Raw genomic sequence first — 18,542 nt, forward strand, 5'->3', positions numbered from 1 at the left:
CAAACTGTCTCAAGCTTCTAGAATTCAAGACTAGGGCTGTTTTCCACGGTAGCAGCTTTGTGCATGCTGCTCGGATCATGTTTGCATGAAGATGAACCTTCAAACAAGATTGACTTGGGAAACTTTGCTCTATTTGGTAACTTAAGATGCACATGTAATTTAGTAAAACTGGAACTAATAAAATATTAATGGTATTACTGTAAGTTGACTTTAAATTTGTACCCGATTTTTACTTTGTTGTAAAGCTGGACTGTTTTATAATATTGAAACAGTTAATGAGGCCTGGAAACATGAAAACAAGCCTGACTTCAACACCCTTAGATGACTGAGAGCTTTAGCTTGTGTTATTTCCTGATGTAGTTTTTGTCAGTGTGTTGTGTTGTGGTTTTGTTGTGCTTTCTTTATGGGACAGTAGCTGGAGGCTGTTCTTTGTGTACTGAAACTGCTTCTATAAAGCTCTAAAGATGCTGTCTCACTACTAAAATATTTTCTTACAACTTTTCAGAAGGAAAGAGGGTTGGACTTTTGTGCAAAGTCAACCTCCACCCTATTTCAGATAGTCAGATGTATTAAACAGCCTCTATACTATTTCTAGTGGCTCCTAGGACACGTACAGCCATGATCTAATGGTTCCTGCATCACTGGAAAGAAAAATCAGCGACACTTTGTTTAAAGGCAAGGAAGATTTTATTTATGGGACTAATCTGTTATAAGATTTTTAAAAACCAGCTCACATCAAAATCTATACCAGTTGTAGAAATCTTACTCCTTATTTCATATTAAGAAATTCATTATTGTACATTTTTTAATCTTTACAATGCAGCCATAAGAAATATAAACATTTGTCACCAGATAGAACCTTCTCACTGACAAACGATATTTAAAAGTATGCACTTAATAAAACTATTGACTGAAAGAACATGTACAATTTCAAGTTTCCTCGTATGAATTCAGTTGTAAGTGGACTGTCCCTTTCCCTTCCCCCATAAATAGAAAAATAACTTATGTTGAAGGCTTGGGGTTCTGCGAGAGGACTGCCATTCTGGGCCCTACGCCAGTCCTCCCGGAATAACCTTGTCGTTAAAGCTTGAGATCTGTAAATTATGATTGTATGTTGTCACCTCTGGTATCCCAGCACGTCCTGGTATCCCTGCCTCCCTCTCTTTCCCTCCTAAGTTCTGTACATCCTTACAAACAAACTGTCAAATTGGTTTCATGTCCCTCTGCCACCTCCAATTACAGCCAGTTTTGAAGGTAGCTTACAGAGACAAATAAAAATAGAGGGTAAACAGTAATCCCCTTACCTTGGGCTTCCGCTAAAAGGAGGGAAAGAGGAAACATCAACACCTTCCTTCAATCCCAGAGTCCATGGCACAGGATTCTAGCTGCTCCAGGCCATTTCTTATTTCTGAAAGAAAGAGCTCTTTTCATCCAGAAAAATGTGTTATTACCTCCATTTTAGATGGGGGACTGAATTTAGGATCCTCTGTAGGAACCTCTATTTACCCTTGGGCGATTAAACATCATGAAAGTCAAATTACCTTGCGAAACCCCCAATTTCTGCTGAAGTTACAAACACAGACCGTGAGGAATCATTGCTCCTACAGAAGCTGAGCAGGTAAGTTGGGAAATTTTGTGTTTATGGGAATTCTATCCTCTACAAGCTCCGGATGAGGAGGGAAAGTGCAACTTTCTCCCCTGCATGCCTGAAATGAACAATTCAATGCAGAAATCTTGAGGTCAGATCCCACGTTTCAAGCTCTAATTAGAAAAAATCGCAGTGTACAATCTCTTCCTTCTCAAGCCAATGAGCTTATTAACAAGGTGACCAGAACCATCTGGTACCTTTATGATGTACTCACCTTTAATGCAAAAAGGGGAAAAATCCTATTTATTCCGTTGTGATTATGCAATTGAAAAACAGACAATACCTACTGATTTCTGGTATTAAAAATGCTTATTAACAAAGCTTTTAGCAAATTTAAGACAGGAAACAATATACAAAGGAGGAAAAAATTTCTTTCTCCTCTTCTAAATGTATTCCGTGAACTACAGGATGATATTAGAGATGTAACTATTGGGGGTTTTCTTAAATCCCATATTAGTGGTGTCCTGGCCCAAAGGCTCCCGGGTATAAATGGGACTTGTGCACTAAGAGTAGCAAACAAAGGCTACTTTGGCGGAGCTTCCAGATAAAGTGCCATTGTTCTGCTTATTTTAGTAGTAGATTAAAGTGTCTTTTTTACCGATAGTTCCACTTTTACAAGACCGGCGGAAGCTTTAACCGTTTAGAAGTGAATTCCCTAGGTATTAGCGGAAGAGGTGAATTAATCTGAAAGAATTCAGACTCTTCATGTAAACAAATCAAAATGGCAGTTCTCGTGAACCCCAACGAACAAGACTTCTCAATGTCGTGTCACTTTTTTTTTTACATGTAACAAAATTTTATGCTGAATAGATATAAACCATGCCACAAAACTAAACAGGAGTACTTTGGTCAAGCAAGACTCTGTTCCAAGTGCACTAGTGTATGCAAACACTCTGGAAAATAAAAATAAGTTATCCAAAATAAGCAGCTTTGGCTCAACATCACTATTCTGTGGAATATTCTGCACTCTTTACACAATATCTCTTTTTTTTGAACTTACTGAACTAGACAACAAAATTGAATAAACAGCCAGTGGTGTTGTTTGTAAAAAAAAGTATATTGGTTACAAATCCGCTGTGAAAGCAGAACCAGAACTTCACTTAAGGTGTCTTCCAGGACCTACACACACACACACACACGCACGCACAAACACAAAACACCACAGTTGTGAGGGTCTGTTTTCACAATACCTCAGATAAGTCTACCACTGCTATTAATCACAGCCAGGTTTTTACAGTAATTAAAAACTGGATCCATATCAAGAGGGCAAAGAAGTAAACGCCTCCAGCTGTGGCTGCTTTGCACTGACCGGTACCGCTGCCTTAGCACCCACTGGAGAAATAGTTTTGTGTTTTACAGACTCATTAATGCTCCCTCCACTCAGCGGGTTAAAAGAATGTGCTTTTCTGTAGCAGACTGGAGGCACTAAATGTGCTGAAAGCACTGACAGGACCTGTGTTCCTCGGGCACCCACCATCCGCCCGGCTTCTCTGTCCCTTTCCCCTCTGTATGCTTTAACCTCTCATGTCTCAGGAAGCGGTGACTGCATAGGGAATGTAGAGTGAGGCCTCGCAATTGGAGAACAAGACTGCAGGATGGAGCTCCTCCTCAGCGAATGGTCCACTCCAGGGGATGGACAACCCTTCTGCAATAGCACAAGGAACACTGAAATCCAATTGCAACCCGAAAGCTTTTGAACCACCGCAGGAAGTTCCATGTGGACCATGTGTGTAACTAAAATTCTGATCAGTTTTAAGATTCCATGATTCTATGATTAAGACCAAATTATGGAGAGAAGATCAAAATGCAATTTGTCTTGTGAGGAAGGGGCAACAAGTGGTATGTGTTGTATGTGTTTGTAGTGTAAAGAAAAGTCTTGTAGGAAAGGAGTTAAATTGCTAACTCTTGAAAATCGCCATGCTAACATCTGGGCTTTCTAATTTCAGAGATTGCGCAGTATTCCCAGTTTACCATCAGAAAGTAGTTACTAGCATTTCCATGTTTTAAGAGGGAACACGACCGAAAATTATGCTCTAGAACCAATGATTCCCCAGGCAAACCTCGGGGATCGCCCAAGCACAGCCGGGGCGGGTGGAAGGTATCTGATCTGGTGGGAGGTGTCCCTGCCCATGGCAGGGGGGTTGGAACTGGATGATCTTTAAGGTCCCTTCCAACCCAAACTATTCTATGAAGGTAGCAGTTCAACACGCTTGAGAGCCTCAGCCACAACTGCTGCTGAACAGACAGACTAGTTGTGAGCTGTCTAAAAACGACACTTGTCTTGTTCACACTCCCAGATCCAACACAAGTAGGTTTGCCATTTTAGCACAACTGGCTCATGCTTTCCAAACAACTGCACCCGGTATCCACGTGCCAGAATCACAGAATCACAGAATCACACAGAATCACAAGGTTGGAAAGGACCCATTGGATCATCGAGTCCAACCGTTCCTAACACTCCCTAAACCATGTCCCTAAGTACTTCATCCACCCGTTCCTTAAACACCTCCAGGGAAGGCGACTCGACCACCTCCCTGGGCAGCCTGTTCCAGTAGCCAATGACTCTTACTGTGAAGAATTTTTTTCTGATATCCAACCTGAACCTCCCCTGACGGAGCTTCAGGCCATTCCCTCTAGTCCTGTCCCCTGTCACTTGGGAGAAGAGCCCAGCTCCCTCCTCTCCACAACCTCCTTTCAGGTAGTTGTAGAGAGTAATAAGGTCTCCCCTCAGCCTCCTCTTCTCAAGGCTAAACAACCCCAGCTCTCTCAGCCGCTCCTCATAAGACTTGTTCTCCAGCCCCCTCACCAGCTTTGTTGCTCTTCTCTGGACACGCTCCAGAGCCTCAACATCCTTCTTGTGGTGAGGGGCCCAGAACTGAACACAGTATTCGAGGTGCGGTCTCACCAGTGCCGAGTACAGAGGGAGAATAACCTCCCTGGACCTGCTGGTGACCCCATTTCTGATACAAGCCAAGATGCCATTGGCCTTCTTGGCCACCTGGGCACACTGCTGGCTCATGTTCAGTCGGCTGTCAACCAACACCCCCAGGTCCTTCTCTTCTGTGCAGCTCTCCAGCCATTCTTCCCCCAGTCTGTAGCGCTGCATAGGGTTGTTGTGCCCCAAGTGCAGGACCCGGCATTTGGTCTTGTTAAACCTCATCCCATTGGTCTCGGCCCAGCAGTCCAGCCTGTTCAGATCCCTTTGCAGAGCCTCCCTACCCTCCAGCAGGTCGACACTTCCTCCCAGCTTAGTGTCATCTGCAAACTTGCTGAGGCTGCACTCAATGCCTTCATCCAGGTCATTGATAAAGACATTGAACAGAGCTGGACCCAGTACTGAGCCCTGAGGAACTCCACTTGTGACTGGCCTCCAGCTGGAGTTAACTCCATTGACCACCACTCTCTGGGCCCGGCCATCCAACCAGTTTTCAACCCAGGAGAGTGTGCGCCTGTCCAGGCCAGAGGCTGACAGTTTCTGAAGCAGAATGCTGTGAGAAACTGTGTCAAAGGCTTTACTGAAGTCCAAGAAGACTCCATCCACAGCCTTTCCCCCATCCAGTAGTTGAGTGATTTTGTCATAGAAGGTGATCAGGTTAGTTTGGCAAGATCTGCCTTTTGTAAACCCATGTTGGCTGGGCCTGATCACCCGGTTCTCTTGCATGTGCTTCATGATAGCACTCAAGATTACCTGTTCCATGACTTTCCCTGGCACTGAGGTGAGACTGACAGGCCTGGAGTTCCCCGGATCCTCTCTGCAACCCTTCTTGTATATGGGCACAACATCAGCCAGCCTCCAGTCTAGTGGAACTTCCCCAGTCAGCCAGGACCTCTGGAAGATGATGGATAGGGGTTTGGAAAGGACATCCGCCAGTTCCTTCAATACTCTTGGGTGGATCCCATCCGGCCCCATAGACTTGTGGACGTCTAGCTGGGGATCAGCTCCAAACCCACACGAAACCTTAACCTCCAAGCTAACGTCTGTCACTGTCCACCAACGTGCTCAGCTGGAGGCATGTGACCAGGAGACAAACCACCCTGTCCCTGAGCAATAAGTACTGCTGCAATTACGCCAAGGCCACGTGAGCTCTCCTATATTATCAGAAATTAGGTTTGGGAAAATATTTTCAGCTTGATTTCAATACCATGTGTAGAAACTTTGAACCGTTACCACCCTAAATGCGTGCACGCACACATTTCTTTTACTGCTATTAGCTTGTGAAGTTCTTAAAAAGAAACCAGCACAGTGGCTACTCTAAACTGACCCAGTTATTAATGCACAAAAATCAGAGTTTGCATGACATGGTACCCTGCAAAATGATGGTGTGTCTGCAAAGTAAAAGACAGGCCTTAACAACCCAGACAATGTCTCTAACCTTGTGCTCAGATGCTCGTTCATTTAATACAGTCACAGCATTACATACCGGTCCCTCTTTTGAAAGGAAGTCGGACTTTCTACTACAGCAACTTAAACCATAAACCACCCAGATTTTTGAGTCACTTGGATAGTAGAGATCGATGGCTAAAGTGACATTAGTGTTGAACTTTGCTGTCAGGAGAGATGCTACACAACAACCAGTGCGTAAAACCAACTTTATGAACAATCAGTGTTGCTTTTAGGTCCCCTCAGCACATCTAAAATTTGTCTAGTGAGTTCAAACCTTGGGTTCCCATCCCTACTCCAGGAGCACGCTAACAGCGACCTGAGCGGCAGGAGACCGGGTCAGCATCCCCGTGCATCTCCTCCTCGCTGCAGAGGGCAGGCAAAGAGATTAAAACTAACACACAGAGCCACAGCGGAACACAGAGCAATATCTCTAAGTTTGTGTGTTAAAGAACTAGGTGTGATACTACTGGGAAAGTGTTTGGATACCTGAAGACTGCTTCAATGTAGTTTGTGGCTATTTCTCAGGTAGCTTTTGTGAGCTGGCTGACTTGGCAACAGACCAGAGAAGCCCAGTGCTCTGTGAAGGGCTTTTCATCTCCTTCCTAAATCTCCAGCAAAGATTACACCTTCTCTTAAAGGAAGCACTATGAAAAACAAATTACTGATGCGCCCAAGATCCTTCAGGAAGTTTGAAATAGATAACTGACAGTCTTCCCAATAAACCAAAGACCTTCTTTTATAAGCTCCTTTGCTGCTTTTTTGAGGCAAACCCCACATCACTGCGCCCTTCAAAAAGCACACCGAAACTTTTGGGTGAATAGAGAGCATAGATTGAGGTTTACTTCTGCATTTCTTGTTTGCTCTACATGTCAACTTTCAAAATCATTAACCAACAGACTTGTTGAGAGACTGTTTCTGGTCTAGCTACAGGCTAGGAAAACCTGGAAGAGAGGGGAGGAGATGAGAGGAAGGGACAACACCCTCCACCCCAACTGCCTGAAATGAAAAACAAACCAACAAACCTGAAAAAGAAATCTCCTATTGACTTTAAGCTTTCTCAGTGTCAGTAGTCTGGTTGTAACTTCTAAAGAAAAGAGGTTTTATGGGCACTTTTAACTTCATTGCAGGTTTCAAAACATGCTTTAGTCATGAAAGTTCCCCTGGTGAATTCAGTGCAGTGGAAGAATCTGCAGGAAGAATCTGCAAACTGCTGCGATGTTTAACTACTACACTTCAGAAATACTACCACTTAGGGAAAATTTCACATTTTACTTCTATTAAATTCACTGAGAGATCTGAGAGAAATTTAAATCATTAGGAAAACATCTATTTGGCACCTGTAATTTGGCACGTCCATTTTTTGAAGCTCAAATGCTGTAACACTGAATGCTACAGACTGTCTTAACACAGCACTTGCTATAAAGCACGAGACGGTGAACAATTTACCCATAAGAATTCCATTGGTTTTTTTCTTCCTCCTCCAGTTCAAAGATTCCAGTTAGAATAATGAAAAAAGTGATTGCTCTAAAGTTCACAGATCCCTTAGTAAAAGGACGCCTGTTAGCTTACCATCTGAGGTTGTTTTGGACCGAGATGGTCAGAGCCATCTCCTTACTTGGAGCAGTCCCCACATTTTTGCACAGTCACCAAGTTCCACAAAACAATGTGATTTTTGTACACTTGCACATTACTTTGTATACAGCAACACTTACTGCTTCAAACTGCAGCAGACACATTTATTTCTAACATGAAGTTTATACGATTTGGTTCATAAGTGGTGGTCTTCCATTTACGTGATGTCCAGCACCTCAAACACGAGTGCCCATGTTGGTGTCCGTTGACCAACACTGTGTAAGCTGAAAGGAAACCTTGCATTTAAGTCACCCAAAAAGCATCTTACAGAACAAATCCTGACCACCCTTATTGTAGTTCCCGCCTCTGCTTCCCTTGCAAGTGTATCACTATGGAAAGCGAAGTGGGAACAGGTGCAACTATTTAATGTTTAAAGTGTAAACCTTCTCTGTAACCTGCCGATCTACTGTTTATCCTGTTTCGGGTGCAGCTCGTTAGCTGATACCACAATTCCTCCTCCTTCTGAGTATAATCAGCCTGTTACAGCTTTTTCTCTTATTGCACATTTTATTATATCTATTGTAAAAAAGAACCAAAGATACTTCCTGTCGCTGTTATGTTATAAGCACTTGCGATAGTTTCAGATAGTTTCAAAACTTCCCAATAAACACGTCAAGAGGAACAGACTGGAAGTTCCTCGGTTGGTGTAAGAAGGCAGATTCCAGAGCAGGGAAGACTCCGTGGTACAGGTTCCCCTCTGCATTTCTTAGTTGAAGCTGCCTAAATATTATCTTTGAGGCGTGCCTACAAGTTAGGCGGGGTGCGCCCAAGCTCTGTATTCCCAAGTTTCCTAGGGGACAGATTCAAATTTGTGAATCCCACCTCGAACCCAAGCAATGGAAGGCAAATGCCTTTCGTGATCTTTGTCTGATTCGGGCTGGCTCTGGGCACGCTCTGGCTTGGGGTTCGAAGAAGGTGGGTCAGGCTGCTGTACAGACATAGTCCTGCGGAGATGGTTTCTCTTGCGCAAAAACTCGGGTTGAGAGTGGAGGCCAAAGCTGCCTTTTCTCAAGATCATCCGGGAGTTGTTCTTTTTGGGTCGTGAATGGAGACTGAACTCCAGCGAGGCCAAGTGGGCTGCATAACCTTCACTGAGGAACTGAAATAGGAAGGAAAGAAAGGGAGTGACAAATTACTGCTGCCTTGACCAATGAGCTCTAAGAGGAATTAAGTTTCTGCCTTTGGAACCCCAGTTAGGTACCCACGGAGCACCAATACTCTCCCTTTGCTTTGTGTCCAGTGACCTGTTCCATTTTGTCATTCAGCAATTTGTGACACAAGCGCTTGTCAATACAAAATACGACCACTCAACTCTCTTAACCGTTCACCCCACCAGAAAACACCTCATATGAAACCAAAACTGGCCTTCTTTCTCTTTCTCAGAAACATTGCCTCTGCTCTTTCTTTGTGTGTGTGTTGGCCCCTGTATCCAGACACACGCAGCTCCCTGTTCCCCACTGGGCTCCCGACTGAGCAGCGCGAGTTACTTACTTGACACTGCGCCTGGTATTTCTTTGTTGGTCGTCCAACTATGTAGATCTGGGATGGCGACAGAGCCAAGACATTGTACACAGAAATATCCTTCATGGAACCGTATGCGGCACAGATTTTGATGTGGCACTGAAACAAATATTACTTCCAAAGTGAACGCTCTCTTGAACACCACACACTACAAGGATGGCACTGGCTTTGCAATGAAGCAGCAGATGAGCTCATTGTTAACCTCGCTCCATAAACATGGAAAGCTAAATCTGTCTGCCTACATGCCAGGAAAAACTACAGATGCGCACACTTGTGCACAGCTCATTTATTTGTCATCCCAGGATGCCTCCTGGGACGTTTTATCAGCCTTTCTTGCTCTTTAAAAAGCGAGAAAAGAAATGAGGAACGGCAAAAAGACTGTGATGGTCAGTGAGATTTACTGTTCAGAAAGAAGGGAGATCTCTAACTTCACTGAATGACATTCTCTGGAAACAGATCTTAAGGCTATAAACAGGTTTCTAGTACCTCTTGCATGAGATTCCGGAGAAAAATGGTCTTTTGTCGCAGTGGGTCATGAACAAGTCCATCTGAGAAGAAGATCATCCCTTGTGGGAAGTTGTGTTGAGACAACCATGAAACCACTCGCTGTTTTTGCATATCTGGACGGCCAGTAATATAGATGATCAGATACCCCAGGTCCTGCCAATGCCTGTCAGAAACAGCAGGTAAACGATGTAGATGCAGAAAGAGAAACAATACTCAGCTTTTCTTTGCTCACCCAATCAGAAATCGCACGCTATCCTTCAACAAGTGGAAAGCAGCACACCTAAGTCTCTGCTCCTATTGAGAAATTAAGTAATGATGTCTACATCTTAAGGGAGAAAAGATGCTTATAAAATATGTTATATAAAATATGAGAGCTAATTAAAAATACATTTAGAACAGACCTTGCTACACATCATGTCCTGCTACCTTTGAAACCTTTAACGCGATTTCCTGCCATTTCAGCTGTACCGTTACGCAAATTCCAAAACAAGAGCTGTATTTCCCTCTCTGGTGTGACACGAACTGACTTGCAAGAACGGATTTAAAGGTCTTTTAATTTTTCCTCCAAAAAATGCTCCTGCATTCATGGCACTTGATATTTTTGAAGCAGAAGCACGTCCTCTTTTGAAGTTAGTGAAAACCAAGTACGCTCTTTGCTAATCACAGTAACATACGGAATCATTGTTAATTCACTTTAAGGCCATAATCCCAAGAAGCAACTTTTAATCTTTGTGCAACTTGGAATGTAACTTTCAAAGTAAAATACAGCATTCTAAGATTCCTCTGAAAATCAAGCAGACCTGATGACCAAGCAAATATAGAAATATATCTGCACAGAATCCTGGCCTTCAAAGAACTGTTGTTTATTCAATAAAAAACCCCTATTCTTCCCTCTTCCTTCCTATTGTGTTCAAACAGAAAAGCTGGAGATTTAGAAAGTGTGCAAACCTCACTTACCTGACAACATCCACAGCCCCAGCTCGGACTTTGGGGTCACTTCCCATAATTGAAACACTGGCTGCAAACGAGCCGTCAATGCTGAACACAACACACTCCATCCCTCGAGGAAGCACTGTCAGGTAACTTGCGGCACTGCTCTGGTCCCCTCTCCAGAGTCAAAGCAAGAAATACATTTAAAAAGCAAAATGTCAGAATGTATATTCTGCACATTCTAGTTAAGACCTGAAATGAGATCTGTCTGGATCTGCAGCTTCAAAAAGCGCTGTCAAATAGGGCTTCTGATTTCAGTCCTATGCGGAGTAATTAAAGCTTAAACTTTTATGAAACAGCTTTCCGAAGAGAAATTTAGAAGCTGACTTTAATAAGAAATCACATCTGTATAAATACCTAAAGAATTTGGAAACAAAATAGCCCAAGTCGTACATTCTTGCCACAAGAAGACTGATTACAGTCCTTCAGTCCCACATTTTGCAAGACCAAGTGCTCCCAAATTGAACTGCACTGAGGATTTGTGTTGCAGTAGGGATAAACCCATTGGCCTGGCCACCTCCAAACTTGCCAGTAACCAAACGATCACTGCTTCAAATTTAAGCTGACAACACAGTGACAAGACCTCAAAAAAAAAAAATCAACTGATCGCAATCTCCCTGTGCACTCCCTTCGATTTTACACACCTCGGTGTCTTCCTGATCACAACCCATCACAGCTGTAGTTCGGGCACGGAGCTATTACCTGACCACCATTTTGATGGGATACACACCAACTCGCAGTCTCTTCTGTTTGGGTATGCTGTAAGATATCCGGCCACTGTTGTTGGATATCTCTGTGTCAAAGTACACCCACCTACCCGAAGACGGTTCGGTCATTATGAAGATATCGACCTGCAAAACCAACACAGCAGTCATAGAACCACAGAATGGTTTGGGTTGGAAGGGACCTTAAAGATCCTCCAGTGTGATAGTAAGCAACACATCCCCTCATTAAAAGGCCTGCCAAGGCCAACGGCATCTTGGCTTGGATCAGAAACAGCGTGGCCAGCAGGTCCAGGGAGGTGATTCTGCACTGGTGAGGCTGCACCTCGAATCCTGGGTTCAGTTCTGTTCCCTCACTGCAAGAAAGATGTTGAGGCTCTGGAGCGTGTCCAGAGAAGAGCAACGAAGCTGAGGAAGGGGCTGGAGAACAAGTCTTACGAGGAACAGCTGAAGAACTGAGGTTGAGCCTTAAGAAGAGGAGGCTGAGGGGAGACCTTATTGCTCTCTATAACTGCCTGAAAGGAGGTTGTGGAGAGGAGGGAGCTGGGCTCTTCTCCCAAGTGACTGAGGACAGGACAAGGGGGAATGGCCTCAAGCTCTGCCAGGGGAGGGTCAGACTGGATATCAGGAAAAGATTGTCACTGAAAGGGTCAACAGGCCCTGTCAGAGGCTGCCCAGGGAGGTGGTTGAGTTGCCATCCCTGGAGATATTTAAAAGACGGGTAGATGATGTACTTAAGGATATGGATTAGTGGCAGATAGGTTTGGTTGGACTACTGATCTCAGAGGTCTTTTCCAACCTGGTGATTCTATGATTCTATGATATATCAGTGCCTCCAACTATGGCTTGTTCTAAAAGCTTACAAGGAAGTTTGAAGGAACTTCAAAACTCAGTAAAAACTTCACAGAGGGTCCTCTCCACTAGAAAATGCTTCCAAACACACAATACAAGAGTTCACTGCCTTTGTCATTTAAAGCACTCAGCTTAGCACTGCAGGTGTCAAACGCGGGTAGAGAGCTCAGAAATTTGGCAGGAATCCTGAACTAGGAAAAAAGATCCCTTTGTGCCTATTACATTTTCGCACACTAAACCTACAAAATGGAAAATTTCACCTGGTTCTTTAGCAAAATGAAATCTTCTTCAAAACATAAACTTGCCTACAAATGCAAAATCTAAAGCTTCAAATAATCAAGTTTTTTTTTTCTTTCAAAAGGTTTCATCAATTTGGTTTTATTCAACCGAAATATTTTATCAAAAGTGTATGAAATACTCGTCTGATTTGAACTGGCACCTTATAGCACTAAGTATGTCAGCAAATCTGAGGGAGGTATCTGCCAAGTTCTCCTTCTGTACTCAGGTTTTACAGAACTTAGGCCCACAAGGTTTACGTGGACTTCTTCAACACTCAATCTGCAGTTAGATACTCTACACGATTCACCAGCAGCTTACAAGATCGCACTGTTTGTGCGGATATCCTTGATAATGCTGCAAATACGTTCTTCTTGGACATCATGATGTTACACGACATCGGGCTGTAACTCTGAATAACACTAAATTTATGCTGATCTGATGAAACATTAGACCATAATGCCCAGAAAATAAGGGTTAAGTAAATCCCAGAGAGACACTTCCAGCCTCAGGAAAAGCACTGTTACCTTCAACTTAGCTCACATCTGCACACTAAAATGCTGAATTTGGGTTTTTTTCCAACCTAAGTCAATCTCAGTAAAAGACCTAAGGCTAAAATTAATCTAGTCTACAGAAGAACCTTTTCAATGAATAAAATGTGACCAGATCATTAGCTTTTATAAATGTCTTCACAGGGATGTGATTAAAATCTTCAAAATCTGTGATCCTGTTTCGCATGTAAACTCTAGTGATGGGGCTGTTTTAAGTTTTTTTTACCAACTTTATGCTTTATGGGACAAGACCGAAGCAGCAATGGTCTTAAAAATACAACCATAACTTATACTGATAGTTCAATGTGTACCAGCACAGGTACGCTGAATTCTACAACAAAATCTGAGAGGAAGCACACCACTTATGCCTTGTGGAGTTGACTAACGAGGCCCAGCAGTGACAGAAGCACGGTCATCACGCACATGGTTCTGGAAACACGCAGTCCTGCCATTTGCAGTAGCAAATACACTCCCAAGACGGCATTTCGCCAGCAGGCTGATCCGTAAAGCCATCAGGTTAGTGCTGCAGCTTAGGAGAATGGGCTCCCACAAACCACGCCAAGTGAAGACTCCACATTTCAGTTTTACCCTCAGCTCTGCAGCACTGCTCCATTCATTTCCAGAAAAAATATCCTGCAGTCTCAATTGATATGAACAAATGTGTTCATTTAAAGCCCGGTTTCATTAGCTGTATGCCTGGCTACTGCAGGCAGATTTAGGAATGACAGTTCCAATTGTGTCACATTACTACTTAGATTCTAAAACTAATGTTTACTCTTCCATCTATAAGAGAAACAGCAGCCACTTAGCCTCTAGAATCCCTATTCCTTTATCTAATTGGCTTGCCTGGATAGAAGGATACACAGTTCTCTTTTAGTGATTTGCCAACCACTATAAAATTCTTTTTCCTCCTTGCTCAAAAAGTTAATTGTCTCCAGTAGGTGGTACAATCGGACAGCAGGATCAAAAATCACTGCACGGCACTCTCATCATTAACCAGAGGAGATGGTCGGCATCCTCTGAGAAGGATGAGGGCTGGGAAAAAGGTCAGCTCTCAGGGAAGCCCACTTACAGTGTATTTTTGCCAAAGTGGTGGAGGCTAGTGACATACCTCCCCTCACTGCAAGGCCTTTTGTTACTATAAATACATGCTACATTCAACAACTGTTTCTAGCAAAAGCTCGTTCAGAAAAATAAGGAAATCAATTACTGAGACTTTACCTTTTCACCTGTTAAAGCTACCATGTCCAGAGGTCCATACATAAAGCGCCCAACTAGCACCTGAGGACCATCTTCTGCTGCAATGACATCATTAGCTCGGTGATTAGCAGTCACATTCTGAAATAAGAACAGAGGGCGGTCAGGGTGGTGGTTGCTTTTGTAACAAAAGCTACTGTCTCTTTTATGCTATTATGAACAGCGACACAGAAACACAGTCCTTGACAGTGCACCTTAGAGCAGCAAGTGAAACTGCGTTACTGTTTCAGCTGTAGCCAGGTTTCCAGTAACCATGGGGTCCTGGACAGATTTTCTAGCGAGAGCGCCCAAAATGACCAAATAAGAGAACATTTAAGGTAATGTCAATAACCTTTCACTTCAAGTGATACCACAGATTCACACGATTATGTGCAAGACATAGGCATCTTGATATTCCTAATTGAAGAATGAAGAAATCGTTTTTTCCTTGAGTTATGAATTCATCTAGCATCTAAGAAAACAGAACAACCACCTCTTTGCTTAAGTGAAACTTAAGGTCTCTCTGTTATTTAAAGAAAGAGATATACTTTCTCACAACATGTAGTGAGAAACCAAGAATAAATTGTTCCTATTCCCTAATCACTTATTTGTTTGCCTCTGCATTACATAACGGTTTTCAGCTCTTTAGTAATATTCAGTTACATAAACTCATGCTTTGGGAGATCAAACTCCATTTAAATTCTGCCAAACCCAAGTTCTACTGCTGTCATATATATTCTGATTAATACTTACTCTCAATTTGACATGCGTCCTTTTGCGTAGCCATTTTTCTCGTTGATTGGATGGACTTAGTGTTGCTGGATCCAGGTTGTCATTCTCCTTGAAATTTACATTTTCATACCTCATCACCTGAAATTATATATTTTGATAAACACCATGTGGCCTGGGGAGTCCTGGTACTTGGCAAAGAAAGAACTACACTGCTGCCCCAGTCATAAGACACTTCAGAGCCAAAAGCACAATGAAAGTACAAAGAGGTACAGGCCATATGTTCACATTAATTGCATAGAAAATAAGCTGCTTCCACTCACAACACTCACATTGTCCACTCATGGTCTGCAATGTCGATAAAGCAGCTTAAAACCACAGAATTGTTTTTTAACATCCTTTGTGGGACTCCTGACCCCATCTGTATTGATTTTTTTGATATACACACAGACAGAACAGTTCTTCTCACCTTTTGGATATTACTCGCTGCTGCAGTAAGTGATAGGCTAAATAGTAATATATTGTGGCTAGTAATATAAGAGGAGCACAACCCTACACTTTCTCGCAACCTAAGTATCACCCACTTACCAAGAAACTCACATGTCCAGCTCAGATTTTGAGGCACAACACAGATTTCAGCATCTGCGTTATGTCCTGTGTCAACTGAAAGCGCAAGCTCTCTTACGGAAACCTGTGGGTTGCACCCTAGGATCATGGCTAGTGTGAGGCTCCTTCATTTTGAACGAGAAATAGCTCTGTCTCTTCCACAAACTAGCAGAAAATTACTCTGGAGGAGTGGCCTGGAATCATTTTGAAAGATGTCACATATGAAGTCCCTTGAGTAAAATCCTGCTTCATTCAGCCTTAGCAAAGCAGCTGGCTTGCAACAAATCATAGTATGAAAGGTCAATGTGTTTTTTAACAAAATGGCTTAAATTCTGTTCCCTGGAGGTCGTGTGCAGCAACTCAATGTGCCCACTGGGCATTCAGGAGCCATTAGCCTTAGTATTAACCCCCAGCAAGGGCAGAACGTCCAGACTCTGCTGGAACTAACCAGGCCTTTATGGAGCGCTGTCAGGTCACACACTGCTTTACAGGCATGTTCCAAATGCCTTAAAGGGCTTATTAAATCCTAAAAGCACATACAAAGCAAGGTAAAACACAACAATGCAATGGGATACCAAGTAGGACAAAGCAGGAATGATTGCTAACAGACAGCTGGGCTTAGGGAGGCGTTTGAAAGAAAAGACAGGGGAGTGTTCTGATGCATTCAAGGCGAAAAATCATCCTGAGGGAGAAGACAAGATTATAAGACCTGTAAGAGAGCTGCAAAGGTGAGGAGAGAAGCATCTACGTACAATTATTTAGGACCCTTAAACAGAAAACACAGAGATTTGCATCCTGCCACTTCATGTAGAAACCTCTCCTCTACTTCAGCATGAGCATCAAATAAGATTCCTGTTCTGGACTCTGTTCTCATTCACGGAAAACCTCTTCAGCAACTTTTGCTCTGCCTTGATTATGGTGATGCTAGTTATAAACAAAGCTTAAAAATATATTTTCACTGGAATCAGATATACTAGAGGATGCTCTGAAAGGACACTAAGAGGTTGAAGGACTCCTAGAATTTAATCAACTAAAAAAAAGCAATCAAAAACTCTGCAAGTGGTCTGGCTACCAGACAGATTGGCTGTTGCACGCTCCACTCACAAACTGTGTGAAAATGGGGGCTCAGTATCATCACACACTGTGACTCTGCAGCAGGTCTGGAAAGGAGAGAACTCAGGCACAGAGCTCCCAGGTGAGCCTCTGGGGAACTAACATCATTCACACCAGCGGGTGGAGGGAAGTCAACACTCAAGAGTCCAGCTATAAGGAGTTACGAGAGAGGCAGGCACACTGACATCTGCCACCCGATTTAATGACTGAAAGTCACTGTGCGGTTTTCTGTGTTATTCCCTCCACTGTTTGCCTGGTAGCAGCTGTTTCATCATTTACTGGATGTAAAAAACACACTGATTCTTGGTTTAATCCAAATGAAACTGCTTGAGACTGGCTTTCGGGTGAGGGTCACTTTGGATTCTTGGAGAGACACTTATCCTGCAGGTTTCAGTTGAACACTACTTTAATTTTTTTTACCCTAGGTGAGATTTCTCAGCCTCACCACTTTCTCTAGAGGTCAGAGCACTGCATTATCCCTAAGTCACTGTGAGCTGCTGTCTAATTATGGACACAGTAGGAACAAAAGACCCATCATATGACTCAGAAATAAATTCCGAGGAGACAATACACACAATGCCTCGAAACACTCTACTGCAGCCACAGAACAGACTTGATTTTCTTACGGGAGCAGTACTTTCAAACTGCTGTTCTATTATCAAACATATGCTTAATAGTTTGATATTTAGAAGGGAAATACATCATTAAGTAAGGTCTATTCCTTCAAAAACAGGAGGGAATTTACACATAATGCAGGGTTAAAGTGATCTAGGGCATGGGATGGCGTGAGAGAGCATTGTCCCTAGTCACACAGTCAGTAGTAAGAACAGTGGGCTCACTGTCCCCTTTACCTCTCCAAGAAATGCACATCTGTCCTTCCTACATCCTGTTGTATGTGATGCAACCACAGCTAACCATCTAACTTAACTGAAGAGTAAACGACTTATCACCCTTGAAAGACGCAATTGACAGTCACAAGGCTATTTGTTGCACAGAAAAAAATAAAATGATCAATCACCTGTCTTAAAATGAAGGCCACAACATCTGTCGATTCCCAGTAGCTGGCATGGAAGAGATGCGGCAGGGCCACAGTTGGAAAGGCTGTCAGCACATCTGGACAATACAAGGAGTAATCTATCCGTTTTGTTCCCCACCACTTTGCGCTAACTACAAAGAAACCAAACAAAACAGCATCACGTTTCCAGATGATATCTTCTTAATTAATCTCTTGCTGCCTTTATGTTTAAGCTAAATAATTGAATGAACTCTTCTGCTTTTTTAGTCTTGACATTTAGAGTCTGTTAAAGTTATCTGTCAAACATGGAATACTGCTTTCACTGTATCATCACTTAAATGTCTGAAATCATAAACAATAAACAATGTCTGAAATCTAAACAATTCTATTGAGTCCAAGTGATAGGAAGCAGAAATCACCTCAGCATGATTCCCATTGTTTCCTAGTCCATGGAAAATCTACAGTGAAAGACTAGCATTTCTATCGTCACATTACAGAGTAAGAATTTTACACACTTCCCAAACAGTGAACAGAATGTTGATATACAACTACAGTCCATAACACGACAATATTATGATTTATAGCACTTTTAGCTATGGGTAACAAATCTGACCTATTTATATTTCTTCATTGACTACTTATAAAGTGGCACCTTAATATAGAACTGTGACCTCACTTTTATTACTTTATCTACTTAATCCCAAACAGAAGAGGAAGCTAGATTGTGTTATTTTAAATTGCAGCAACTTAGGCTGTTCTC

General features: G+C 42.8%; 1 protein-coding gene across 7 annotated transcripts in view; it reads right to left on the reverse strand.

Moving 5' to 3' along the window:
• Window positions 1-5,587: 5,587 nt before the first annotated feature.
• The window catches only part of PITPNM3 (PITPNM family member 3), a 120,938-nt gene continuing 107,983 nt past the window's right edge, over window positions 5,588-18,542 (reverse strand). For all 7 annotated transcript variants that reach the window (XM_054084904.1, XM_054084900.1, XM_054084899.1 and 4 more), the window contains 8 exons: window positions 17,786-17,934; window positions 15,073-15,189; window positions 14,305-14,421; window positions 11,385-11,533; window positions 10,650-10,799; window positions 9,672-9,855; window positions 9,156-9,284; window positions 5,588-8,763 (listed from right to left, as the gene is read on the reverse strand). In XM_054084904.1, the coding sequence (XP_053940879.1) occupies window positions 8,455-8,763; window positions 9,156-9,284; window positions 9,672-9,855; window positions 10,650-10,799; window positions 11,385-11,533; window positions 14,305-14,421; window positions 15,073-15,189; window positions 17,786-17,934 (1,304 nt within the window). In that variant the 3' untranslated portion in view covers window positions 5,588-8,454. The remainder of the gene's footprint in view (window positions 8,764-9,155; window positions 9,285-9,671; window positions 9,856-10,649; window positions 10,800-11,384; window positions 11,534-14,304; window positions 14,422-15,072; window positions 15,190-17,785; window positions 17,935-18,542) is intronic.

This window comes from Cuculus canorus, chromosome 20 (genome assembly GCF_017976375.1).
Source record: "Cuculus canorus isolate bCucCan1 chromosome 20, bCucCan1.pri, whole genome shotgun sequence".
Classification (NCBI taxonomy): Eukaryota; Metazoa; Chordata; class Aves; order Cuculiformes; family Cuculidae; genus Cuculus; species Cuculus canorus.